The sequence below is a fragment of the Alternaria novae-zelandiae genome (genome assembly GCF_023758075.1).
Source record: "Alternaria novae-zelandiae strain BMP 2774 chromosome Unknown scaffold_14, whole genome shotgun sequence".
Taxonomy (NCBI): Eukaryota; Fungi; Ascomycota; class Dothideomycetes; order Pleosporales; family Pleosporaceae; genus Alternaria; species Alternaria novae-zelandiae.
The window spans coordinates 593,641-614,849 of NW_026056974.1; the positions used below are offsets into that span (position 1 = coordinate 593,641).

Sequence of the window (21,209 nt, forward strand, 5' to 3'; positions counted from 1 at the left end):
TCTTGTTCACTCGTAACAGATTCGCGACACTCCCAGAAAATTAGGTTTTGTGTGAAATGAACGGTTCCAGTACTCAAGTAGCGTTCTTGAGCAACCCAGGCTCTTTGGTTCAAAGGTGCGTTATCGATAGCGATGGTAGCAGTAACTATTTCGGTGTGTATGGTATAGCGTACCAAAGGCTCGTCGGTTTTCTGCCCATGAATCCGAGCTCTACTAGTACTAATCCCTATTGGCAACAGATCCTGCGGATCCCGATAGAAGAAGAGACCGACATTACTATCTTTGGCAGCGGTGGCTGCGATGCAGCAAATAGCTCGACTGTAGACATTCCACATGAGAGCGGCCTCTCTATGCCAATCTTTGGGGTCATCTTGGGTAATACACCTATAGCGCGTCAGATGAGATCCAGAGCAGACTTGGTCAGGTACAACGTACAGTGAATCAATCCAAAGATATCGAATCTGCATGTTCCGAGTCACAAGAATGGCATCCTGAAACGTCTTGGGCAGATCTTTCAACAGAACGCCTGCTTTAAGACGCGCTGCAGTACTTCGTGTCAGCTGAAAAGGCCGAGACTTACCCCAGCAATGCGACAGCGCAATGTAGGGTGGTTGTCCAGCACACTCGTTAGCCTCCACAAGACAAATCGTTGGATCCCCAATGTGACCAACATCGATCATTCTTGTGGGCAAAAACCCATGCGTTTCTTGTCTGCTTTGCTGCATCATCTGACACTCAGTGTGCGTATCTCGGCATCGTTCCAACTGGGACATTATGAAATCGATGCAGTCAGCGCTGCCTGTATGATTGGCAGCAAGGCTTCTATCCGCCACTGCAACACCAGAGAGAGCCAGAAGGGAGTTACGAGGTTGTTCGCTTGTTGCCTTGGGCGTCAACGTGATCTGGATTGTAGTATCAGAGCACGTGAAGCAAGTGTCCAGTCCTTCTTCTACGGTATCGTCCTGTGCGTGTGATGGGATTACGCGGTACACGGTCGGTGCTACTTCGAAAGCGTTCTCTGATTCGTGGCCTGTATCGGGTTAGTCACTTACACACATCGAATAATATCCATGGATGGGGTCGGCAATACGCATTTCGCGAATGAATTCTCTTCGAAGGCGTCTACATATACTACAAGGCAATGCGAGAGCTTGCTGAAACGATTCGGCCGTTGCGTGATGGATGAAGGTTAGCCATCCGTCTTCCTGACCCAACAAAGGGCTCTCTCCGCTGAGAAATCTTTGGCATGGGCCACAAAGTAGCTCGTCTGACATCGTGGCCGATTTATTGGTTTCGAAAAGGTTATGAGCTGCTCATGAATGGTTACATGATAAATGTGATGAGAAGACACCAGGCTGAGGTTAGTGCAGGTGCGCAGCAAGTCAGCCTGACAAGTTGAGGTGCGGGGTCGGCTGCTGCTGCCTTGAGAGTGATGCTACCATTGTACTGGCCAGCATGCGAGAATAGCGCTCCCATGTTTGGCCCGGAGGAGAGTATGGCAAGTAGCTGAAATACCATGAGCGATGTCGATGGTGTTGAGGCAGCGCGTCCCCAGAGATTAACGGGCCCACTTCCCCTAGCCTAAGCCAGGGTCCAGCGTCGCCCGGCCTTCGTACCTGCCTGTGCTCAACTTTTACCAATTGCACACCCTCAGCATGCTGACGCTCCCTTCTCTCTCCGCAATGAAGCGGACACGATGAACTCGTCACGCGCATTCACTCGGACGACCCAGAACACCTTCCGCAAGCCCCTCGACTTCCTCAGCAACCTGTCGCGGGGTCCTGTGCAACTGCCAAAGGACAGAAAGAGAAAGGACAGCAACGTACACCGGCGGAACAACAGCGCGAGCTCAATCGACGATACCGATCACTCCGACGTCGAGTTCTACGCGCAAATGGAGACGTCACGGCGGAGTCATTCGACGCAGAACTCGCTGTCGGAGCTGCAGCCTGCGGTGCCATTGATCGATATTGGCAGTCGCAGCACCAGCCCCTACCCGCGCAATCGAAGCGCCGCGCAGAGCGAAGACGAAGATGACGAATACGAACCGGCGAGCAGTATACGGCCGTTGGTCAGCCATGACGTAGGGCGAGGAAGCCATGCCTTTCGCAGCTTCTGGCAGCAAGGCGGGCCTGGGGCTTTCTTTTTCGGCACATGGAGGGGCTGGCAGGCTTGGGTGGGATTGCTCGTCTTTTGGGTTGGCGGGTGCAGCTTTGGGCTACTGCTGATGAATCGCTTCATCATGCTGACGGGTGTCTACAAGTGAGGACACGTCAAATGCGTATTGGGTGTATACTAACAACACCAGATTCCCGTTTCCCCTCACTCAATCCTACGCGCAGCTCATCATCACGCATATCCTCCTCATACTCGTATCGAGCCTCCTACGCTTCTCCAGCAATCCGTTACATTTCATAGGCTTCGGTGCCGCTGTGCCGCCCTCGCAGCCCGCTGCGCCTCAGGGAGGAGCCTTTAGAGGCAACAAGAAGCCTGGCATATACGCATTTGCGCGATGGTTATCGAATGGATCTGGTGGTATTGCTGGCGGAGGCCTGTTTGAGTTCGACTTCCAAATCGCGAAACAGGTACTCCCACTTGCGGTAGTCTTCATCGTGAAGGTGCTGCTTAGTAACTTCTCGTTCGCGTAGGACGCCCATCACATCCCGATCTTCTCCAATGCTAACACAGAATAGCTACGCACCGCTTCCCGTCTATCAACTCGCCCGCATCGGCATAACCCCGCTTGCCATCATCTTCGCCTGCGTCCTGCAGAAAGAGAACGTCAACGGCAGCACCCTCTCCTCCGCTCTCGTCGCGACCCTCAACCTCTTCTTCGCCTCGTACCGCTCCAACGTCCGCGTTACCTGGGAGTCTGTCGTCGCCGGCGTCTTCTCCTCCATCTTCGTCGCGCTATACCCGATCCTCCTGCTCCGCACATACCGCAAGATCGTCGCTGGCCTCGTCCCAGCTGGCGATGTGCTCACCGGGTACCCTAGCGGCTCAGAAGAACCCGGCAACAGAGAGGAGACACGTGCCTTCTATCGCACACTACACTACACGTCCCTTGTGTCACTCATGCTCCTCACACCGATCGTGGTCCTCTCCGGAGAGGTTCCGCATATATACCACAATATACCGTTCCTCGATGTGCCCTTCTTCTGGGCCATGATGCTGTTCGGTGGTATGGGCTCGTGGGCTGTCTTTTCAGGCACTCTGCTGCTTGTCAAGGCGACGTCTCCTTTGACGGCGACCTTTGTCGCAGTCCCACGAAGCGCCTTTCAGCTGGTTGCCATCACTCTGTTCAAGGGTCCGGCGCAGACTTGGATTGGTGTGATACTTTGCTGGATCAGCAGTCTGTGGTTCCTGGTTGCGAGACGCGACGAAGGGAGGAGTAGGGATCGGTTGAGATTGGAGGGCAGGTAGCAGGCGTGGTGTTGTTCTGGCACATTGACTTCGCCATCTCGTCATATGATTTTTGTCTTCATTCGAAGTTTGTTGATTCAACTTACCTTGCATAGCGTAGCATCTGATACCAATACTTATCACAATTCTGACAAGGATTTCTTTGCCTTATGAACGACCAAGGGCTGACATTACCGGCTTGGTCAATGTGGAAATCCGTGCTCTCAAAAGCGTTGCCATGTGTTGGTACAGTAACGACATCGCGCAGCCGTTCGAAAGGATACCCGACTTCGCCATGGGATGAACTCTCTTGCTTTTGGTTTGGCTCGCATTGGCACCACGTGATTTCCACTGAAAGCACCATATAAAGCTTCTCGTACTGTCCTTACTCTTTCCTTCTCATCATAAACTCTCCTCTTCTGTTTTCCAAAAAGCGTTCAAAGAACAGCTCATGGCATCGAAACCCTTTCTGAATGAATACATGTCTTCTTCCGCTTTCTTCCTTCTAAAACAAACACTCCAAAAGTCTGCCTCAATGCCTCATGGGAGCCAAACGCCCAGCATTTGACTATAAAAGCACCATCACCTTTACCATGCCTCCATTCCTCCACGACAAACTCGAAATCTGCGACTCCAAAAGATGTCAACGAGTGCATCATGGCACCAAATTGCTTATCAACCACTCGCATGATATGGGCCGCGAATGTCTCTCCTCTTCTTCTGCATTGTCCTCGGCTGGAATATCAAAAAAACACAACCTTGACTGCATGTTCTGGCGGTCTGCTTCGAGTTCAAAATTACCAAAGGACGGTTCCATGTGTTCCGCTCCTCCTTCCTTTCTTCAACCAACCGGTCACTCCCGAAAGGCAGTTGGCTGAGCAAAATGGAAAATTAAACATACAAATGATCGACCCAAATAATACCGATAACCTATCCATGAGATTTGCGCCGCCCTCTGCCAGTGGAGATTTCCAAAAACGCTGCAATAGCGGATCATGTTTGGTGAGGGGTCCAAAGATAAAAGAGAGAGAGACCATGTCTTCGTCGGCCCCTTTCTTTGGACGTATTTATGGCAGCTGCATCATTTCCAAAACATGGTCGACTGGTTCCATGTGCGACTGTGTTGTCGGCGCGCGTATATAAACCTTCATTCTCCACGTTGCTCAGCTTTCCTTAGACCACGCTCCCGATTTCGATTGTCTAAAAACGATGTTACTAGCCTTCATGGAGACCAGAAAGGGAACAGGAAAATTCGGATGTCTTTCTGTGTGCACCGCTGCCCGCATACCTTAAAGGCAAGATACAGCCCTCCACCAAAGCTCTCATTCACAACTCAATTACAGAGAATTGCCAAAAGCCAAGTACAAACACCTTATGTTTCTGAGCCTTTCTTCGACTTCAAAAAAGCCAAGATGGATCTTATGTGCTTCGCTCGTTGCGGATCGTCAGCAAGCGTTTCGCTGTCCAAAAACCAACACAGTCGCGCCGAACTCCATTTTTCTTCATCCACTGTTTTTGAAACGAGCCGAGAACTCATGTTAATCTCGTCTTCGCATTTTGGGATTCCCTCGCAGAGGCGAAGTATAGAGAGTCAACTTCTGGCGGCCACAAGAAGTGACTTTATACCATGGCGGCCTCTACCGAGCACACGAATCATGCATTCGTCAACATTCGCTTTTGTTTCCTCTCCTCCTCCTATGCATACGTGTGATATGGCATCTGCATCCTGCCATCATGATAGTGAGGACAGCACGCTTCCGAGCGGTCCGACATACATCGGTGACTCTTCAACTTTTAGTAGTACGCGCGAAATCCAACGGAAGACGACATCGCAAAGCGTCATGGCCTTTTTGATTCCGTCAACCAGTGAAAAAGACTTGATAGGAATACATGGCTGGCGAGGAAGGAAAGCGGAGACAGAACTCTCCATGAAGCGGACCTGCATGTTGTTTTTGGAAAGAGGAGCGAACATGGCTCAAGTGGCTCGGAGCTTTGGAAATACAAAAGCTGTGCTGTGATGAAGGAAGAAGCAACTGCTGGTTACAGGAGACTTATATAGACATCCTCGGCCCGTGCGACCGGGTGCTAGTACAGTGCACATGTACCGCAGTCTTGTCAAATCCACCAGGGCAGGGTTGCATTGAACCGTATGAGAGAAATCAGGGCATATCCACCGCTGTACTGACCTTCGATACATCGCCCGATGGACTTTCTGGTTTTGTAGCAAGCTCTCCGCACGTCCAGAGCACATATCGCATGTCTTCTGGGCTTTTGGACTCATCGAACTTTTTTCGGGTGCTTTTCGAGGTTATGTAAGAGAGAGAGGGAAGGCGGCAGAAACATAAAAGGTTCGCTCTAGGCTTTTGGAAAGGCGGAGGGCAGAAGACATGGCGAAGGTCATGCCGTTTTTAGATGAAAGCTGAATCTGTAGGATGAGGGAGGAATAGGGTGACTCGCGCGGCTTTTATACGTAACCGAGCAAGGAGAGAAGTCATTTTATCGTACATGGTAGCGTTTTTAGTTGGCAACACATGCATCTGCTAAACGTGAGAGAAGCAGGCATCATACATCTGGCTGTGTGTTTTTCGTATCATGATTCACAAAACCAGTGCCAGGGGAAAGGAACGCATGGAAAAAGCGAGTGTAGTTTTCGGAAGATGTGCCCACGCCATGGGAAGGCGTTAGTGTGTTTTGATCAAGCGCAAGGAGTTGATCCGCAGACCCAAGGACGAACATGCAGCCTTTGAAGGTTGGCTTTCGCTTTCTGGAAGAAAGAAGACCATCAGCTCTGTCGGGAGCTTTTTTGGTAGCTCTTCGACTAGAGTAGAGTATAAGACACGGAGTATCACAAGCCTGGAAGATCTCTTTATACCTTGCACAATCCCACAAACTCCATGTCGTCATCGTAACAGAACTTTTGCGCAACATAGCGTGAAGGTATGTATGTTTTGAGAGGCAGAGACCGCCACATATCGTCTGATCAAGGGCTTTTTGGAAAGAAGAAAGAGCAGACAGCAGAGTCATAGATTCATTCTACTCATATTTTGGTTTTTGATATGAGGAAGTGTGGTGTAGGAGATCAGATCCCAGGAGAAAGAGAGAAGCTTTTATGCACTCCTCACTCTCAAACGAGCTGGACATAAGCGCGAAGGTGTTGTTCTTCGATATGTACCGTCGAATGCGGGTTTTTGGAGGAGCAGAGACCGCCACATCTTTGGGTATCCATGGAGGTTTTGGAAAGGCAGAGGGCAAAGTCATGTCCCAGTCGCGGGAAGTTTTAGGTTTCGGACACGCAAAGTGTGGTGTAGGATATCAAGTCTCAGGAAGAAGAAAGCAAATTTTATACGCTCCCAACCCTCGAACAATCATGATACCGCGATAGACAATTTTTGCGCAACATCGTTGCTACATATCGAGGGTTTTGAGAAGGACAGCCCGCCACATGTTACGGTATCGGCTGTTTTGAAAGAGAGAAGAAGCAGAGCACAAGACCATGCAATTTGGTTGACGCTGTTTTGGCTTTTGCAGATGCGGAATATGGTATGAGAAGTAAAGCTCTTAGCAATAAGAAAGACGCCTTTATACGTCAATACATGCGCCGCAACAACTCTCGTCTCGTCCATCGAGTCCTTCGGTCTTCATTTTGAGGCGGCCAACACAGGAGGAGAATCCATAGTATTGTGATTCGGTAGTTTTTGGAGAAGCAGATACAGTCATAAGCACTTCCAGGATTGGTTTTGATCTTTGAAAGTAGCAGTGGTTCTTTTCCATATATAGTAGACTTTCTATTTGCTTTTTTGATAGGTGGGAAGAGAAAGACCAGAGGCAGCTCCATCAAGGTGTGGACCCTAGGTTTTGGAGGAAAGAGAAACAGCCATGCAGCCCATGTCTGTTCTTTTTGATATCGAACAATGCCGGTGGAGCTATCTCATAGACAAGACCGCAGTCGTTTTCGAGTAGAAGAAGGCGAAGACCGGAGGAGATGCCATAGATCAACACCAGAGTAGTTTTGGAAGAAAGGACGCAGCCATAAAGGAGTGCCTCGACTCATTTGGATGTTTCGAAAGGAGCAGAGTTTTTCCCATGAAACTGTTTGATTTGGTTTTTGGTTGTGGTAGGTCGAACAGGAAAGAGCAGGAGAAAACTCCATCGTACGCATCCATTGCGATTTTGGAGGAAGGAAGCAGCCATAGAGCAAAATGGTTTCCTTTTTGATGTTTCGAAAGCAGCGGTGGACTCTGACATGTGCTTTTCTCGCAGCGCTTTTGTGGAAGTTGAGAAAGAGCCGGGAAAGAACTCCATCAATTGGATGGTATAGAGTTTTTGGAAAAGAAGAACACAGCCATGGCTGCGTGCTTCGCTTAGTTTGGTAAAGCACTGCGAGAGTGTGGGATAAAGAAGCAAGAGTTCTACCCGCACAAAAGACGTTTATATACCCCACCTCCATCCCATCTCCGCCCCTCATCCCCAATTCTTCCCATCGCTCACGTGCGACCCCCGATATGTGAACTGCCTCCAAGTGCGCGTGAAGAACATTCATGCGCGTGAAAAACATTCATGATTATACTAATCTTGGTATCTAATCTGATCTCCAAAGTCCTCATCTCCATCTCTTAATCTTCATCAAAAGGACCAGCCTATCTCTCGCCTGCTCAAAAACGATGCATGCGCGTACGCATGTCCTATATACCTCCAACCCACCCAAACTCTCCATGCCATTCGAAAAGACAAACGCCAAGAATGCAACGCCTCGTCTCCAAAAACGCTCCGAAAGGCAATCTATACACACACACCCACTCAAATCCGTCCCCCCTCAACGATCTCCCTCCCAATCAACTCCAATTCTCCACTCTCCGCCGTCCTCCTCCTCTCCAACACCCACCTGCCCTCCCCCGCCTCATCATGTTCCCGCACATAAGTCACGCTATCAGCCGCACTCCCCTTACGACTATGTCCTCTATTCCATCCACTCCCACCACCACCACCATTCGGCGTAATAGGACTAGAGTTACTAATAGGACTAAGCCCCATACTCTGTCTGCGCGTCTGACCAGTCGTAGACACCGTGGGCGCAGAAGGCGAAGACAGCGAAGTATCGATTGAAGGTGGGTTTGGCGGACGGTTTACGTGTTGGGGGAGGAAGGGCGAGGAGAGCGGCATGGGAAAGGGGGAGACGGGGAGGGAGATGTTGGAGGGAGAGGTTGCGGAGAGGCCGCCGGGGGACATGGCTAGGGTCATGTTGTGTTGGGCGTAGAGTTCTGAGATGGGAGGGAGGAGGGGTGCTTCGTTTCCTACGCCGTAGCCGGTTGGGCTGGAGAGGCTGTTGTAGTCGCTGGATGTGAGCGTGGGGCTTTCGGGGCGGTCGTTGCCGGAGTAGGAGTCTGAGCTGGAGCGACCGGACTCGTATACGCCGTTGACGGCGTCCATGAGGCCGTCGTCGTCTTCCTCGTCTTCGTTGTCGTCGTTGTGGTAGTCGGACGAAACGTTCTTGGAAGAGTAGGAGCTCTCGAGCGAGCTAGAAGGGTGCTCCTTCATGCGGTTGCCGACGGGGCTTGATGCTCGTGGTACGAACTGCATGCCCATAGGAGAAGAGTTTCGTGGGCTGTTAGCCGCACTGACAGGAAGGCTGGCAACACTTCCGCCAAAGGCACCTTTCCGTAGCTTCAGCAGAGTGTCTAGACTCATGTCTTCCTCTTCGTTTCCGGGGAAGCCATACGGGCTCATACGAGCGAGTTGTGCTAGGCCAGGGCTAGACATCGGCTGGTTCCCGTCGCGGAAGTGGTTGAGACTGATGAACGAATTGCGGGTGCTGTATTCGCTGCGCTCGGTGATGGGTGTCAAATTCGGCTCTCTTACGGCGTTGCGACCGCTGACTGTACGACCGAGACCCATTCCAGATGGTCCAAAGAAGCCACCCCAAGCACTTGGTGACTCCCCGACTGCAGACGCATAGAACCCAAACTCTTGTCCGTAGAATCCCTCATCATCGTACGCCAGGGCTTCAGCGTTTGCCTCGGCGATGATGGGGTCGTCTTCCATTGCGGAGTCGAAATCACTGTAGTCATAGTCGTCGTTCACAAAGCCAGAGCTCATGCCGTACACATCATCATCTTGTGGGAAGCTGATGGTGTCTACACTGAAGCGACCATCGTCAGGGACAAGACTGGGCCGGGAGTTGCTGAGCGAGGACTGGTCGTCAGCATCGAAGCTGGGTTGACCAACATCCACGCTGGCTTTCCTCGTAAACCGACCAGCAGCCTCAGCGCGCGTTGCTGCATCAGCAAGAGCACTGTGATATGCGCTAAGGTTGTCGAAACTGGGTACAGGCCGCTGTTGTGCAATGGAAGTCTTGTGTGCGAGCGTGGGCGAAGACTTCTCCAGATGCTTCGACACAGTATCGTCGTCCGCCTCATAGCCTGTTTCCGAACTCAAGACATCGTAGGCACGCGGTTGATGAGCGGCAGGCGCTTGCTCGTCCTCGGCAAACTTGACCTTCCTCTCATACAATGGTCCGTTGGGGTCATCGAAGACGTTTTCGTCGAACTCTGTGGGCTCAATGTCGTCTTGGTCGCCGATAAGCCCGTCGTCAAAGTCAAAGTCGTCGCCCAAATCGATATTCCCAAAACTCTGTTGTTTGGCATCCGAAGGAACGGCGTTATCTGATGTCTCGGGTGATTCATCCGGAAATGATTCATGAGGCTCGTTTTGAGAAGTTGTCAAGCCTAACCCTTGCGCTTGAGGGTTCATTGCATTCTGACCATTCAGCTGACCGCCCATCATCAACATCTGATATTGCTGGAGCATCTCCTGCGACATGGCAAATCCGATGGGGTTTCCGTTCATGTCGACGGGTGTCTGCATCTGGTTCATCGGACTAGCGGTATGACCCTTATTCTGCTGTAGCGACAGAGATGAGAAGTCGAAGGTGTTCATGCCAGAGTCAAGGGTTTGGTCTCCCAGCCCACCCCCAAACTCATCCTCTTCACCAAGCATCGGTATTTCCTCGTCAAACCCGCCGTCCATATCGTCATAATCGTCCATGCCGTAGTCGTCGTACTCGTCTTCGACCGAATTGGTAGAAATGCGCGCCTGCTTCTTCTCCGCCTCCTTTGCCTTGTGTCGCTCCTCGAGCAGCTTCTCTTGCGCAGAATCTGTTTGACCTGATATCTGAAAACTGAACCTGGACGCTCGACTGCTGAAATGCGCAGGTAGCCCGGCTGGCTGAAACGACGGGTCGGAGATGGAGGTGGCTCTTGAGCGTGCGGGCGGTGGTGGCGACTTTGTCGACTTTCTTTTCCGCGGGGTAACATCTGTAGACACGTCCAGCGGGTTCTCCGACTCTTGTACGGGCGACAGGACTGAGGAGCCGCTGTCGAATCCTTGGAATGACGGTCGAGGTAGTGGAGATGTTTGTGGGGGAGGCAATGGGGACGATTGCGGTGGAGGAGGCGGCGGCGGCGAGTTCTTGGGTTGCGGCGGGGGAGGAGCTGAGCGTTCAGGTGGGGGAAACTGTACGGAGTTTCTTGCGAGGAAGTCCTTGTTCACCAGTTGCTCTGCGCGTATAGCAGCTTGCGACTGTTCGTAGCTGGTGTCGTCGTCAAAGTGCTCACGGAACACTGGCGTATGCTCCTTGTCTATCTTCGGCGGGCTGACACGACCAATCTCCTGCTGTCCTTCCGCTCCTTCTGCCGCAGTGTTGTACGAGTAGCCTCTATTCAGTCTCGGCGCATTGAAATCGTGTACGATCTTTCCGCGGATGCTGGGGTCGTAGTTGTCGGGCATGGGGGGAACGTTCGAAGGCGAGCGTTGAGTCACGAGCGATTCGTCGGCGAGAGGATCCAAGGTCTGTCCAGACCTGCGTCGCATAAGGAGTGACATTGGGTTGCGCAAGGTCAGCCTCGATCTTGACTTGCTGGGAGCTGCCGTCGGGGTCGAAGTGCCCTTGGAACTGCCCGTGAGCTTGTCGCTGATGCCACTCAGCAGCGACGTCTGCGACTTGGAGAAGTTGGAATAGCCGGGAGAGATGACAGAGGGCGCCAGGTGGGAGGATGACTGGGGAGGCGTCTCAGACGACGGGGCGGGTTCTGTCCTCTGTGGCAAGGGAGAGCCTCCACTATGTGAGCGCGCAGAGAGGGGCTTGTTCTCATAGGCGGGGGAGAAGTGGTCCTGTGTCCGCTGGGGCGGGGAGAGCAAGCTGCGATCCTGCGCCATCTTACTGCTGCTCCCCCCAGTGCTCCCCGAGTGCTGACTGGCGGTATACTGGGAGCTACCAGGCGAGGCCGCCTTGTCCAGCTTGGAGGCGACGCGTGCAATGGGCGGCAGTTGGGGCGGATAGGGCGATATGGGCGAGCCCGAGGTGTAGCTGGCATTGTCGTTGAAGCGCGGCGAGGAGAAGTGCTCGGTGGTCTGCGACGGCGAGGGCAGTGGAGGTGCGGCGGGACTGGGGCTGGGGACGGGCTCGGGCGAGGCCAGACTCGAGGCATTGCGCTTCGCATGGCCGGGCCTGAGCTTGGAGAACATCGACGTCCCGGACGGCGCCATGGTTGTGTTTCGTGTCGCCGCGCGGCCGCTGTCGCGCTGCGTCTAGCACGCAGAGTCGATGCCGGGCGGCGCTGGTTCGGGCGGTCGTCGTGCCTCTCAGCGAGGCCATGCACCGAAGCGCACCATGACCGGGTGGTGAGAAGCGTGCCGCGGCGTCGTTGGGGCGATGGGCCGCTGGTTGCAAAAGTTGGTGAAGGGTTCCGGCGTGGTACAGCCGCGGAACGCTAGCGGGTGAGGCGCGACGGCGTCAATTGCGGCGTTGCGGTGGTAGAGCAGGGCAGCCAAGTGCCGAGTGTCGTGGCCGTCTCGTGTAGCCAGAGGGAGGGGCGCGTCGCTGTCGTGGTACTGCTCCGTCGTGGCTGGCCGTGAATGCTGATGCGACCTCCTCTCCCAACACCAAGGTTCATGCGACACGCCCGCTAGCAGGGGTCTTCCCGCACCACCACCTCCCCACACCGACAACTGGAACGCTCTTGCAACGGCTTCGCGTAGACTTTCTGAACCCGCGAGCGCTCGGTCCCACACAGATGCTATGCGCTGATCAAGCAAAACGATGCATGAGGTCGCTTCACTGCAGAGTCGATGATTGACAATCGGACGCTGATGACGTTGGAGCTCGTCGATACTACAAACCCCACTATAGGCCTAGACGAGTGATAAGACCATGGCATGACATGTGCTTTTTTATTCAACGTTCATGTGAAGATGCATTAGAGCCGATTCTACCCTCCCAACATCTCACTAAGCAGCCCTCTTGCCGCCCCTCGACATCTTCGGCCTGCCAAACCTCCCAACATTCCGCTTCCTCAGTTCCGACCGCTTCGCTACTTCCTCGCCAGCCGCCCAGGTAGGCTCTGGGTCCGGTCCGTTGAGCGCCGTGTTGTATGTCGCATTGGCCGGCGTCACCTCGAACTGGATCGTGGCATTGCCCTCTCTGTAGTCACTTGTCGGTGTGCCCACAGTCAAGTAATCCGCGTCAAACTTCTCCTTACCAGTCGCGATGTCGACCTGCTTGAGCGCGCGCTCGAAGATCTCAAGCGACGCAAGAGGTTGGTAGAAAGGTACCTCGTGGCCGGACTCGTAGATGCGGAGGAAAGAGAAGAGCCCTGCCTGCTTGACTTGGCCGTGCACGATGCCGTCGCTGGTGGTGATGTTGGTAAATCCAGCCTCGGAGTAGCCAGTCGCGTTGATCATGTCTGCAACGACCTGACCACCGAGCCAGTTGCAGTTGTAGTCGGCGTCGCCGTAGTAGAGCATAACCTGAACGCCAGCATCGAGCAATTTCTGGCAAGCAGCAATGGTGCCAGATGGACGGTCGTCATCACCCGTGTTGCCAAATGCCGCAGAGACCGTGCTGGCACTCGATGAGAAGTTCTGGAACGCGCCAACCGCTTGCTGCACCTCCGGCAGGTTCAGATAATCCCTGAAGTAGTCATAGGGGAACGGGTCAGGCGTCAAGAACCTCATGTCGTACTCATCACGTCCGCTGTAGATGTCGTAGAGGTTTTCGACTTTGGAGTAGCAAAAGTCATCTGCGGTGGCACAGACCGAGTTGATTCCCGTTTCGTAGCACTGCTTGGTACGGTCTACGCAGTTCCCAGGGCCGTAGAGGTTGTTGTACCACTCAGCCTTGACTGTGTCGTTGTACGGGTCGTAGTCGTAGGTGTTGCCAGGGAAGACGGAGTAGTTGTAGTAGGCCTGGTACTGGACAAGTGGATCGAACCACCCGTTACCAATCAGCACGTTCTCGAGCTCGATCTTGTGTGCGCCGCTGATGTTCTTCGCGTTCTGGTCGAGGAAGTAGGCGTTGAAGACGGGTGCATAGTGACCGCCGTAGCTCTCGGTGGTGAAGCTAAAGCCGTTGCGCGAGTACTGGGGGAATGCGCCCATGAATCCTTGTAGTGTCTTCCACATGTTTGGCGCCGCGCTCTCGGTGCTGTTGGCGGTCAGGGTGTGGTCCGGCTTGGAGTATGTTCCGCAAGTTCCATAGTTCTCAGCGTAGTCTGGGCAGGTCGCGTTCGGCAGCTGAACGATCGTGCTGCCGTCGCTGTAGCCGGGGATAGGAATAGAGTACGAGAATCCGACGTCTGTTGGTTGATCGATGAACAGCATGTTGCTTGCATTCGTCCACGAGTACGGGTTGTTGAACGGCTTCATGTCTGGGCCAATACCACATGGTCCCAATTCCTGGAAAAGACCGATCATGGAGCTGGAGCCTGGGCCTCCATTGATCCACTGTTACAATGTCAGTATGATTCCATGATGCTAGGAAGGAGCTCGTGGGATTTGGAGTTGTATCCGAAAGTCATCTCAACTTACCACTGTCAACGGCGCATCAGTCGGGTCCTGATTGCGCGCCTCGAAGAACCACCAAAAGATATGCTGGTCCTCCGCCACATCTGCGTAACCGCTGTAGCTCTTTACACTCGGGTCAAGCTCGCAGATGCCAGCAGGTACCTCCTTGTACCGTACACTGACATTCGCATAGCCCTCTTTAGTAATAAGATCCTTTGGCGCAGGTACGAATTGCGCAAGAGCACCCGCAGCCAACAAAGGCGCGGCGAGAAGCTTTCCTGTCGCGCTCTTCATCGTCGGTTTCGTTGCAAGTCTTCTTGGTGAGGCGACGAACTATTCCTGTCCGACTCGACGTTTGAGTGAGTGGGAAAGAGCGAAGGTAAACAGAGAAAGAGCAGTATGACGAGCACTTTCACTTTTTATTCTGGAAGCTTATGCAGGTCCGACTAGAAAGGCCCGCAGTCGTCGCGATAGCCAACTCTCACCTTCCCATGTAGGCTAAGAAGTTGCTCATCTCGGTCCCGGAGGCCGGGGTCGTGGCTATCCGCGTAGCCTGTTGCTCGTACCAGCGACGTCATGGTGTAGCTCCGTACTTGCGGTTTGCTTTTCGCGACGCGCGATGGGCAAAGGCCTATTCAGAGTATATCTTCTGGATCAGCCATCTCTAGAGCTATACGCGTTCAATGGATTGGTTCCAGGCGACCTACACATACAAAATGCGATACGGCCCATACGGGCGGACAGAGACCATGAATCTGACCGGAGCCTGTTACCTTGTTAATTGAGTGAGACGCTACGAAAAGCTACCCCGCTATTCCGTCCAAGCGCGCATTGGCAAGAGCTTGTGCAAGCTTGCATGGCTTGATAGCGGTCATGGCGATAGTGGCAGACTATCTAATCCTATATGGGCAGGTAGGTAGCACCGATTAACCGAACATCACCGGTCAGCTTCATGTCTTCGGCGCCGCGTCAGAAGTCATTTCGGTGTAATCATTGTATAAGACGGCTGGTAATTCCATGTCAAGGAAAGGAGACATCACGCGATGGGTCGGAGTCGTTGATCAGAACATATCTCATTGGGCTCATGCCATTACAATCGTTGTGTATTCGTATCCGTCACTTCGTATGCAATCGTCAAGTCCTCCAACGCCTCTTACTCCATGTCATGCTGGGATGCAATTCGATGTGGACGCTCATCTACAATACTGTACCGAAGCCGAAGGTCGTCTTGATACTGCGCACGTAGTACTGGTCCCAGTTGGTCTTAGTGGGCTCCTCCTGACCAACTGGTACACCCTTCCACTCGACCCTCATAACCGTCACGGCATCAACATCGTTTTGATCAAACCATATCGACAGTGTCGAGTAGTGTCCCGCAGGCCATTGCGCAAGTCGCCATTTCTGGACGATGTGTGTGGGTTCTTGGAGCTCGGTGAACTCTCCACTGACGTTTCCGCCAAAGAGCTCAAAGGTACCGCCAGGCTTCGCACCTGTGAAGTTCCTCGGGGGTGCCCGTGTAAACGCAGCGATGCGCTGAGGGTCCGTGAAGGTCTGGTACAGGTTCGCCGCGTCGGTGCGGAACTCTGTGCTGTCGGTGATAGTGGTCACATTGACAACAGCACCAGAGCTGCTCTTTTGAGAGCCAGATGCCTCAGTCTGGGAGGTGGATTTGTTCACGCTTGAGCTCGAGTATACCTTTGGGGCCGAGAAGCCGCTACCGGGGTTCGCACCTGGCGCGTGTTGGATATCCTTTCCGTGTTCCGCCATGACCGCTGGCGCAAGCCCTGTGAAACTTGTTCGCAGTTGCGGTAGGATCTTGGATCGTACTAGGTCCTTTACGGGTTGTTTGCTCGCTTCGTCGGAGTAGACGTCTACCTCAAACTGTGACAAGACATTAGTGACTGTGTACACTGGCGGGTGCGAAGAGATAAAGGACGGTGCCAGCGAAGGGAACATACGACATACTCGTCTTCCTCCGTGTCGTGAGCGACTTCCGGGACGGTAATGGTGCCGCTAGCCTCTTCGCCCTCTTTGTTCTTGCCTGCCGACTGAGTCAGCGCGACCAAGAAAGGCAGCTGAGAAAGGACGTACCTGAGTATTCGAGCTTCAGCTTCACGTCGAAGATGGTGATCACTTTGCCTTTGCGTTGGCTCACGTCTACGTCTCCATCCATGCTAACGACCTTGTCGATCTTGGCTGTGACGCCATCCTGCTCAGCCGATATTTGCGTGAGCTCCTTGTCAAGATACTCGCGCGTCCATCCCGACACATCCTTGTTGACCCAATGCCAGTTGTTCGGATTGTGGAGGACCATGGTGATGTTCGGCGGCGCGCTCGATCTCGATTCAATCTCTGTTAAGAAGTTGTTAGCTTCGGCCTCTCATACTATGTAGAAAAACACGTGTAGTGGGATATTGTCAGAGGGCGACTCGTAAGTCTAAGCAGCTGATCCGCATATAAAGAGTACAAGTCTTCTCAGACTGGTGCCAGCTTGTGTCTCATCATTCAAGGATTGGTAAAGGGTGGTGAATACTTACAAATTGTAGCGCTCAAGCTGGAATGGATCTCTACAAGCGACAAATCAAGGCGCAGGTGCAGAATGTTGAAGGAGTCGAGGTGTTCATGCGAATTATGTAGAGGGGAGCTCGAGGCAGAAGTTTCTGGAACTGATACCACAAAGCGCGCTATGCCCGGGCCGACCGAAGCTCCGCTCGCGTTCCTTGGCCCGAGCTCTTTGCAGCAGCGGCAGCAACGTCGATGCATGCTGCTGGTCGCGACGCTTTCACTCACTCCAAGCGTCTTCACGAGAGAATGCACTCAACGGTCGCTAGGTAAACGGTTCGAGTTCGATAAGAAGCTGTCACATTCGACATTGAAGAAACTTTCGGGGCTTCACTAGCGGACAGGATACAAGTATTGGCCGGCAATCTCGAACTCACCCATTGCAACATGGCGTGGGATGTTGCCTAGGTGATCCAATCTCACTTCCTCTAGAATCGGGCCATTGGGATGTTCACCTGGACGACCGCTGAACGGGTGTCTTCACTGCCATCTGCACGCGGCATGTTGATCGCATTGAGTTTGAGACCAGGGTTTAGCGCACGGCCGGGAGAACGCGCTGGGGGTTCGCGCTGTGTTGCCATCGTCTAACGGCGAAGAAATTGATGTCATTTTCATTAGAGGATACCGAGGGTGGAGTATTTGAAACCCCTTAACCCTAAGGTAGAGAAGCGCACCTGCCTTCGTACCGTTTCGTCTCCTGCTAGTACCTGGTGTTGCTTGCAGCTAGAAAGTGCGACCGTGTATCTCGACGCGCAGAACCTTGCGACCACCTCTTCCAGGTTTCCCCTCCACACCGTTGCTTTCTTTTTCGCGGCATTCGCACGTCAGATTCTATAACACACTGGGCGCGTCCCTCACTTCATCGCGACCGTCTTTGCACGCACGCCAAGTACTACGCCGCCTGGGTGCATGCGCGACGCGTCTTATCAGCGACAAATCGCTTTCAACCCCTCCGGACCATCGGCGCGCACATATCATTCCTTCCCTAGCATCGCGAGCGGCACAGCAAAGGAATCTGCTGCTTTTAAAATCACTCGCTTCCGGTATGTATCCTCATGTTCCCTTTCTTCTCTGCCATGCCGAACCGTGCGGGAAGTTTTAAAGTTCTGTCACCTGTCATTAGCCGTGCGCAAGGCTGTGCGCGCGAACGAGCGTGCCATACAGACCATGGAGCATTCCAGCATTGGTGTCACGACAACGTCTGGGACAAATCGACCGGCAAGACATTTGAGACGACAAGACTGGTTCATGCACGATGGAAGCATTGCTCGATCTCTGCAATGGGACCAACAAGTCAAACATCAACGGCAATAAACATGTATTGTCTCAGACAGCGTTTGCTCATCGCATCATGTGCCGCTGCAGCCAAAGCTTTCTCTTACACAGAGATTTACCTATATAGCACATGCAGAGCGTGCGACATCTGTCCTCCCACACACATTGCTAACTCCTCGTTGCAGTAATAGTAGACCTCCACAGTCGCGATCGTAACGCCTTGAACCATCTGAGATGGTGGCGTCCGTTCTCCAACCAAGCACCTCTCGGGCCAACATGGTGAACCCGAAGAAAAGACCAGGTGAGTATCACATCTTAAGGTCCTATCCAGGACCGGCCACTGTGCAGACACTGACCACTACAGCTCCCGAGCAAGCACAGCCAGCCAAGTCAAAGGCAGTACGCCCATCCGCAAAACGGCGGGTAGAACGGAGAATAGCAGGATATCAAGAATATCTTAAGGGTAATACGAAGGACTTTGTTCGTCACGATCCAGCAACGGAAACGTTGCCCGATCTACTCGCCTACGATGATGAATTTATGAAAGCCGAGAGGGCTTGCCTGGAGATTCCACAAGACTTCATCCTAGCTGTTAAGCCAGACAAGGACCCGCAACTAGCCGCAAGTCTCAGACCCAAACTCAACGAGGTGATGGACGAGTACCAAAGCGAACCCGAGCGTGTGGCAGTCGTCGGCAAGACTGGACAGGGGAAGTCGAAATTGATAGATGCTATCTTGGGCATCGATGGGATTGCAAGATCTGTAAGCACGACCTCCCCAAAGCATCACGTCATCTAACTTTTCTAGGGGGCAAGCGGCGTGGCAACAACTCGCATTCCAATTGTATATTCACCACGTCGAGCGCACATACAAACACCCTACGAGGTGAGACTGGAGCTTTCCGGCAAGATCGACTGTCGAGATTCCGTACAACAGCATCTTGCCAATCTTGTCGCGAACCTAAAAAGATGCGTGGAAGGGCCCATAGAGCTTGACGATCAAGGCCAAGACAGTCTACGGGCGCTTCAGAATCTGTTCAGCGACATTCCAGAATTCGCATCGAACGAATCTACTTGGACATTCCTAGGATATGATGTCAATTCGCACAAATTCTCATCAGTAGCGAAGCAAAAGGATGCGTTTGGCCAATGCGTCAAGTGGGCTGAGGACCGGCGCCAGAAGATCGCCAACATGTCCGCACAGGGTATCTACGCTACCAACGTGACGGAGCTGCGGAGAGAGCTCGCGCAATTCAGCGACGATCAAGCCAAGATGGACGACACCAAACTTGGTTTCAACCCCTCTGCGCTCGTAGAGAGGATTGAGGTGTTTGGTGACTTTCGGATTCGCTACTCAATCGGCGACTGCCCCGGACTACAGGACATCAACAAGGCAAGCTTGTGCCCTTCCCAGGTTGACATCGCTCAAGCTAACCGTGTGTTGATAGGACCGTGAAACAAAAGCGAACCGATATCTTCAGGACTGCAAAGTAGTCATAGTCGCTGAAGAAATCACGAGAGCTGGCGATAGCGCGTTTCTTGACCACTTAATTAATGACCGTACTACAAGGAGACCCGATCAACGCATCATCATCGCCTTGACAATGGGAGAGTCCAATCTGAACCCATCGGATCGCAAAGATGCAGATTTCAACCAACATGAGATAGCTGATCTCGACTGGCTAGCCGAACGTAAAGCAGAAACTCGGAGAAAGAAGGACAGCTACGCGCCAACAGACTATGCGCAAAGAGACCACTGCGCCCGCGAGATCGCTTTCATGACTCTCGAAGAGAACGAAATATGTGCCCGAGAACGAGGTCGTCGCATCAGCGACAGGCTGAGGCAAAGATTCGCAAAGCAGAACGAAAATTTGACAGTTATGACGACTTCGGCAAAAGACTACATGGAGCATGTCGAGGGCTACCACCAGTACACCGACGAGCATCTGCCGCTGTCCGTTGAGTCCACCCAAATCCCCAGTCTATGCAGGGAACTCGCCGCTATCGCCAATGAACGGCTGCAGAAAGATCTTCTTCGCTTTTACAGGCGAACACTACCCGAGCTCTTCAGCTATATCGAGCTCGCTTGCAGCACGACTTCCGGGCCGGTGCAGACAGGGCCCAGGTTCAACTTTGAAGAATTCGCATCCAAATTGTTGAAGCCGCTCGAAGTCTTCCTCGATGTTTTCGAAAATGAACTCATCCTTCCGAGGATTGAGAGCATGAGAAACGGAGTCGGCGATTGGAAGAACGAAGGTCACCATAAAATCAACAATGTTTGGCGAAGGTTGCATGGCAACGCCGTACGGTGCTACTTGAACAAGCTAGGCAACCACCGGACAAAGGGACAGCCGAATTGCAGTTGGAACATTACGCTTCTGCGTGCTGTCCAGAAGACGCTCGACCCGCTGTTCAAGGAGCTAATCGCAGAAGCACCCTCCAGGCTGGGTAGCCTTGCATACCAGCTAGAAGGAGTCGTGGACGACTTCCTGGAAGCCCTTCGCGTTGCCGCCGAACAGCTCGACAGCAAGAATTTCGTAGCGAACCTTGACGACAAGAAACCGCAACTCTACAACATGTATGATGTGGTCGGCAAAGACCTCATGATATTCCTTCGGCTGTTCCGAGGACGTCTTACTGAAGACGGCAACGGTGACTTCTTTCCCCAAAAAATGAAACAGGTCTACACTGCCACATTAAAGGCAAAACCGACAGGCAAGTTGACCATGAAAGAGGTGCAGATGCAGACACTGGAAACGCGCATATGCGGAAAGAACAGTCCCTACGACCAAATGGTCGACATGTTTGAAACCGCTTGGAAAGCCAAGAGGATAGCGTTGTTGGAGATTGGCAGACAAGCTATCGCTTTTCACATAGCAGAGATCAAGGCGTCGTACAAGCAACTCTGCACTCCTGAGCCGCAGGATAATTCCATGACGCTGCTGCGCGCTGAGCTGGAGCGCAAGGTTGGCGTAGCGAGGGAACAGTGCAAGGGACCCATTCTGACTTCTCTTCTGGAATGCGGGCTTGATCCGAACTTGAAGAAAGTGAAGAAAGAGAAGAAGGTGAAGAGAGAGAAGAAGGTCGCGAAGGTGGAGAAGTAGGCAAATGGAGTGTGGAAATGGTAGTGAGATC

General features: G+C 52.9%; 5 protein-coding genes across 5 annotated transcripts; 2 read left to right on the plus strand and 3 right to left on the minus strand.

Annotated features, from left to right (window-relative positions):
• Positions 1-1,696: 1,696 nt before the first annotated feature.
• Positions 1,697-3,423, plus strand: J4E88_007058 (uncharacterized protein; the record flags this gene model as incomplete). Its single annotated transcript, XM_049400679.1, has 3 exons — positions 1,697-2,067; positions 2,309-2,644; positions 2,694-3,423. The coding sequence occupies 3 exons, from the start codon at positions 1,697-1,699 to the stop codon at positions 3,421-3,423; spliced, it is 1,437 nt and encodes a 478-aa protein (XP_049253627.1).
• A 4,776-nt stretch (positions 3,424-8,199) lies between these two features.
• Positions 8,200-11,943, minus strand: J4E88_007059 (uncharacterized protein; the record flags this gene model as incomplete). Its single annotated transcript, XM_049400680.1, has 1 exon — positions 8,200-11,943. One exon carries the CDS (start codon positions 11,941-11,943, stop codon positions 8,200-8,202), a length of 3,744 nt encoding a protein of 1,247 aa, XP_049253628.1.
• A 741-nt stretch (positions 11,944-12,684) lies between these two features.
• Positions 12,685-14,532, minus strand: J4E88_007060 (uncharacterized protein; the record flags this gene model as incomplete). Its single annotated transcript, XM_049400681.1, has 2 exons — positions 12,685-14,178; positions 14,263-14,532. 2 exons carry the CDS (start codon positions 14,530-14,532, stop codon positions 12,685-12,687), a joined length of 1,764 nt encoding a protein of 587 aa, XP_049253629.1.
• A 903-nt stretch (positions 14,533-15,435) lies between these two features.
• J4E88_007061 (uncharacterized protein) lies at positions 15,436-17,181 on the minus strand (the record flags this gene model as incomplete). Its single annotated transcript, XM_049400682.1, has 4 exons — positions 15,436-16,119; positions 16,197-16,279; positions 16,330-16,590; positions 17,178-17,181. The coding sequence occupies 4 exons, from the start codon at positions 17,179-17,181 to the stop codon at positions 15,436-15,438; spliced, it is 1,032 nt and encodes a 343-aa protein (XP_049253630.1).
• Positions 17,182-18,351: 1,170 nt separating this feature from the next.
• On the plus strand, positions 18,352-21,178 carry J4E88_007062 (uncharacterized protein; the record flags this gene model as incomplete). Its single annotated transcript, XM_049400683.1, has 4 exons — positions 18,352-18,376; positions 18,440-18,837; positions 18,961-19,510; positions 19,575-21,178. The coding sequence occupies 4 exons, from the start codon at positions 18,352-18,354 to the stop codon at positions 21,176-21,178; spliced, it is 2,577 nt and encodes an 858-aa protein (XP_049253631.1).
• Positions 21,179-21,209: the final 31 nt, after the last annotated feature.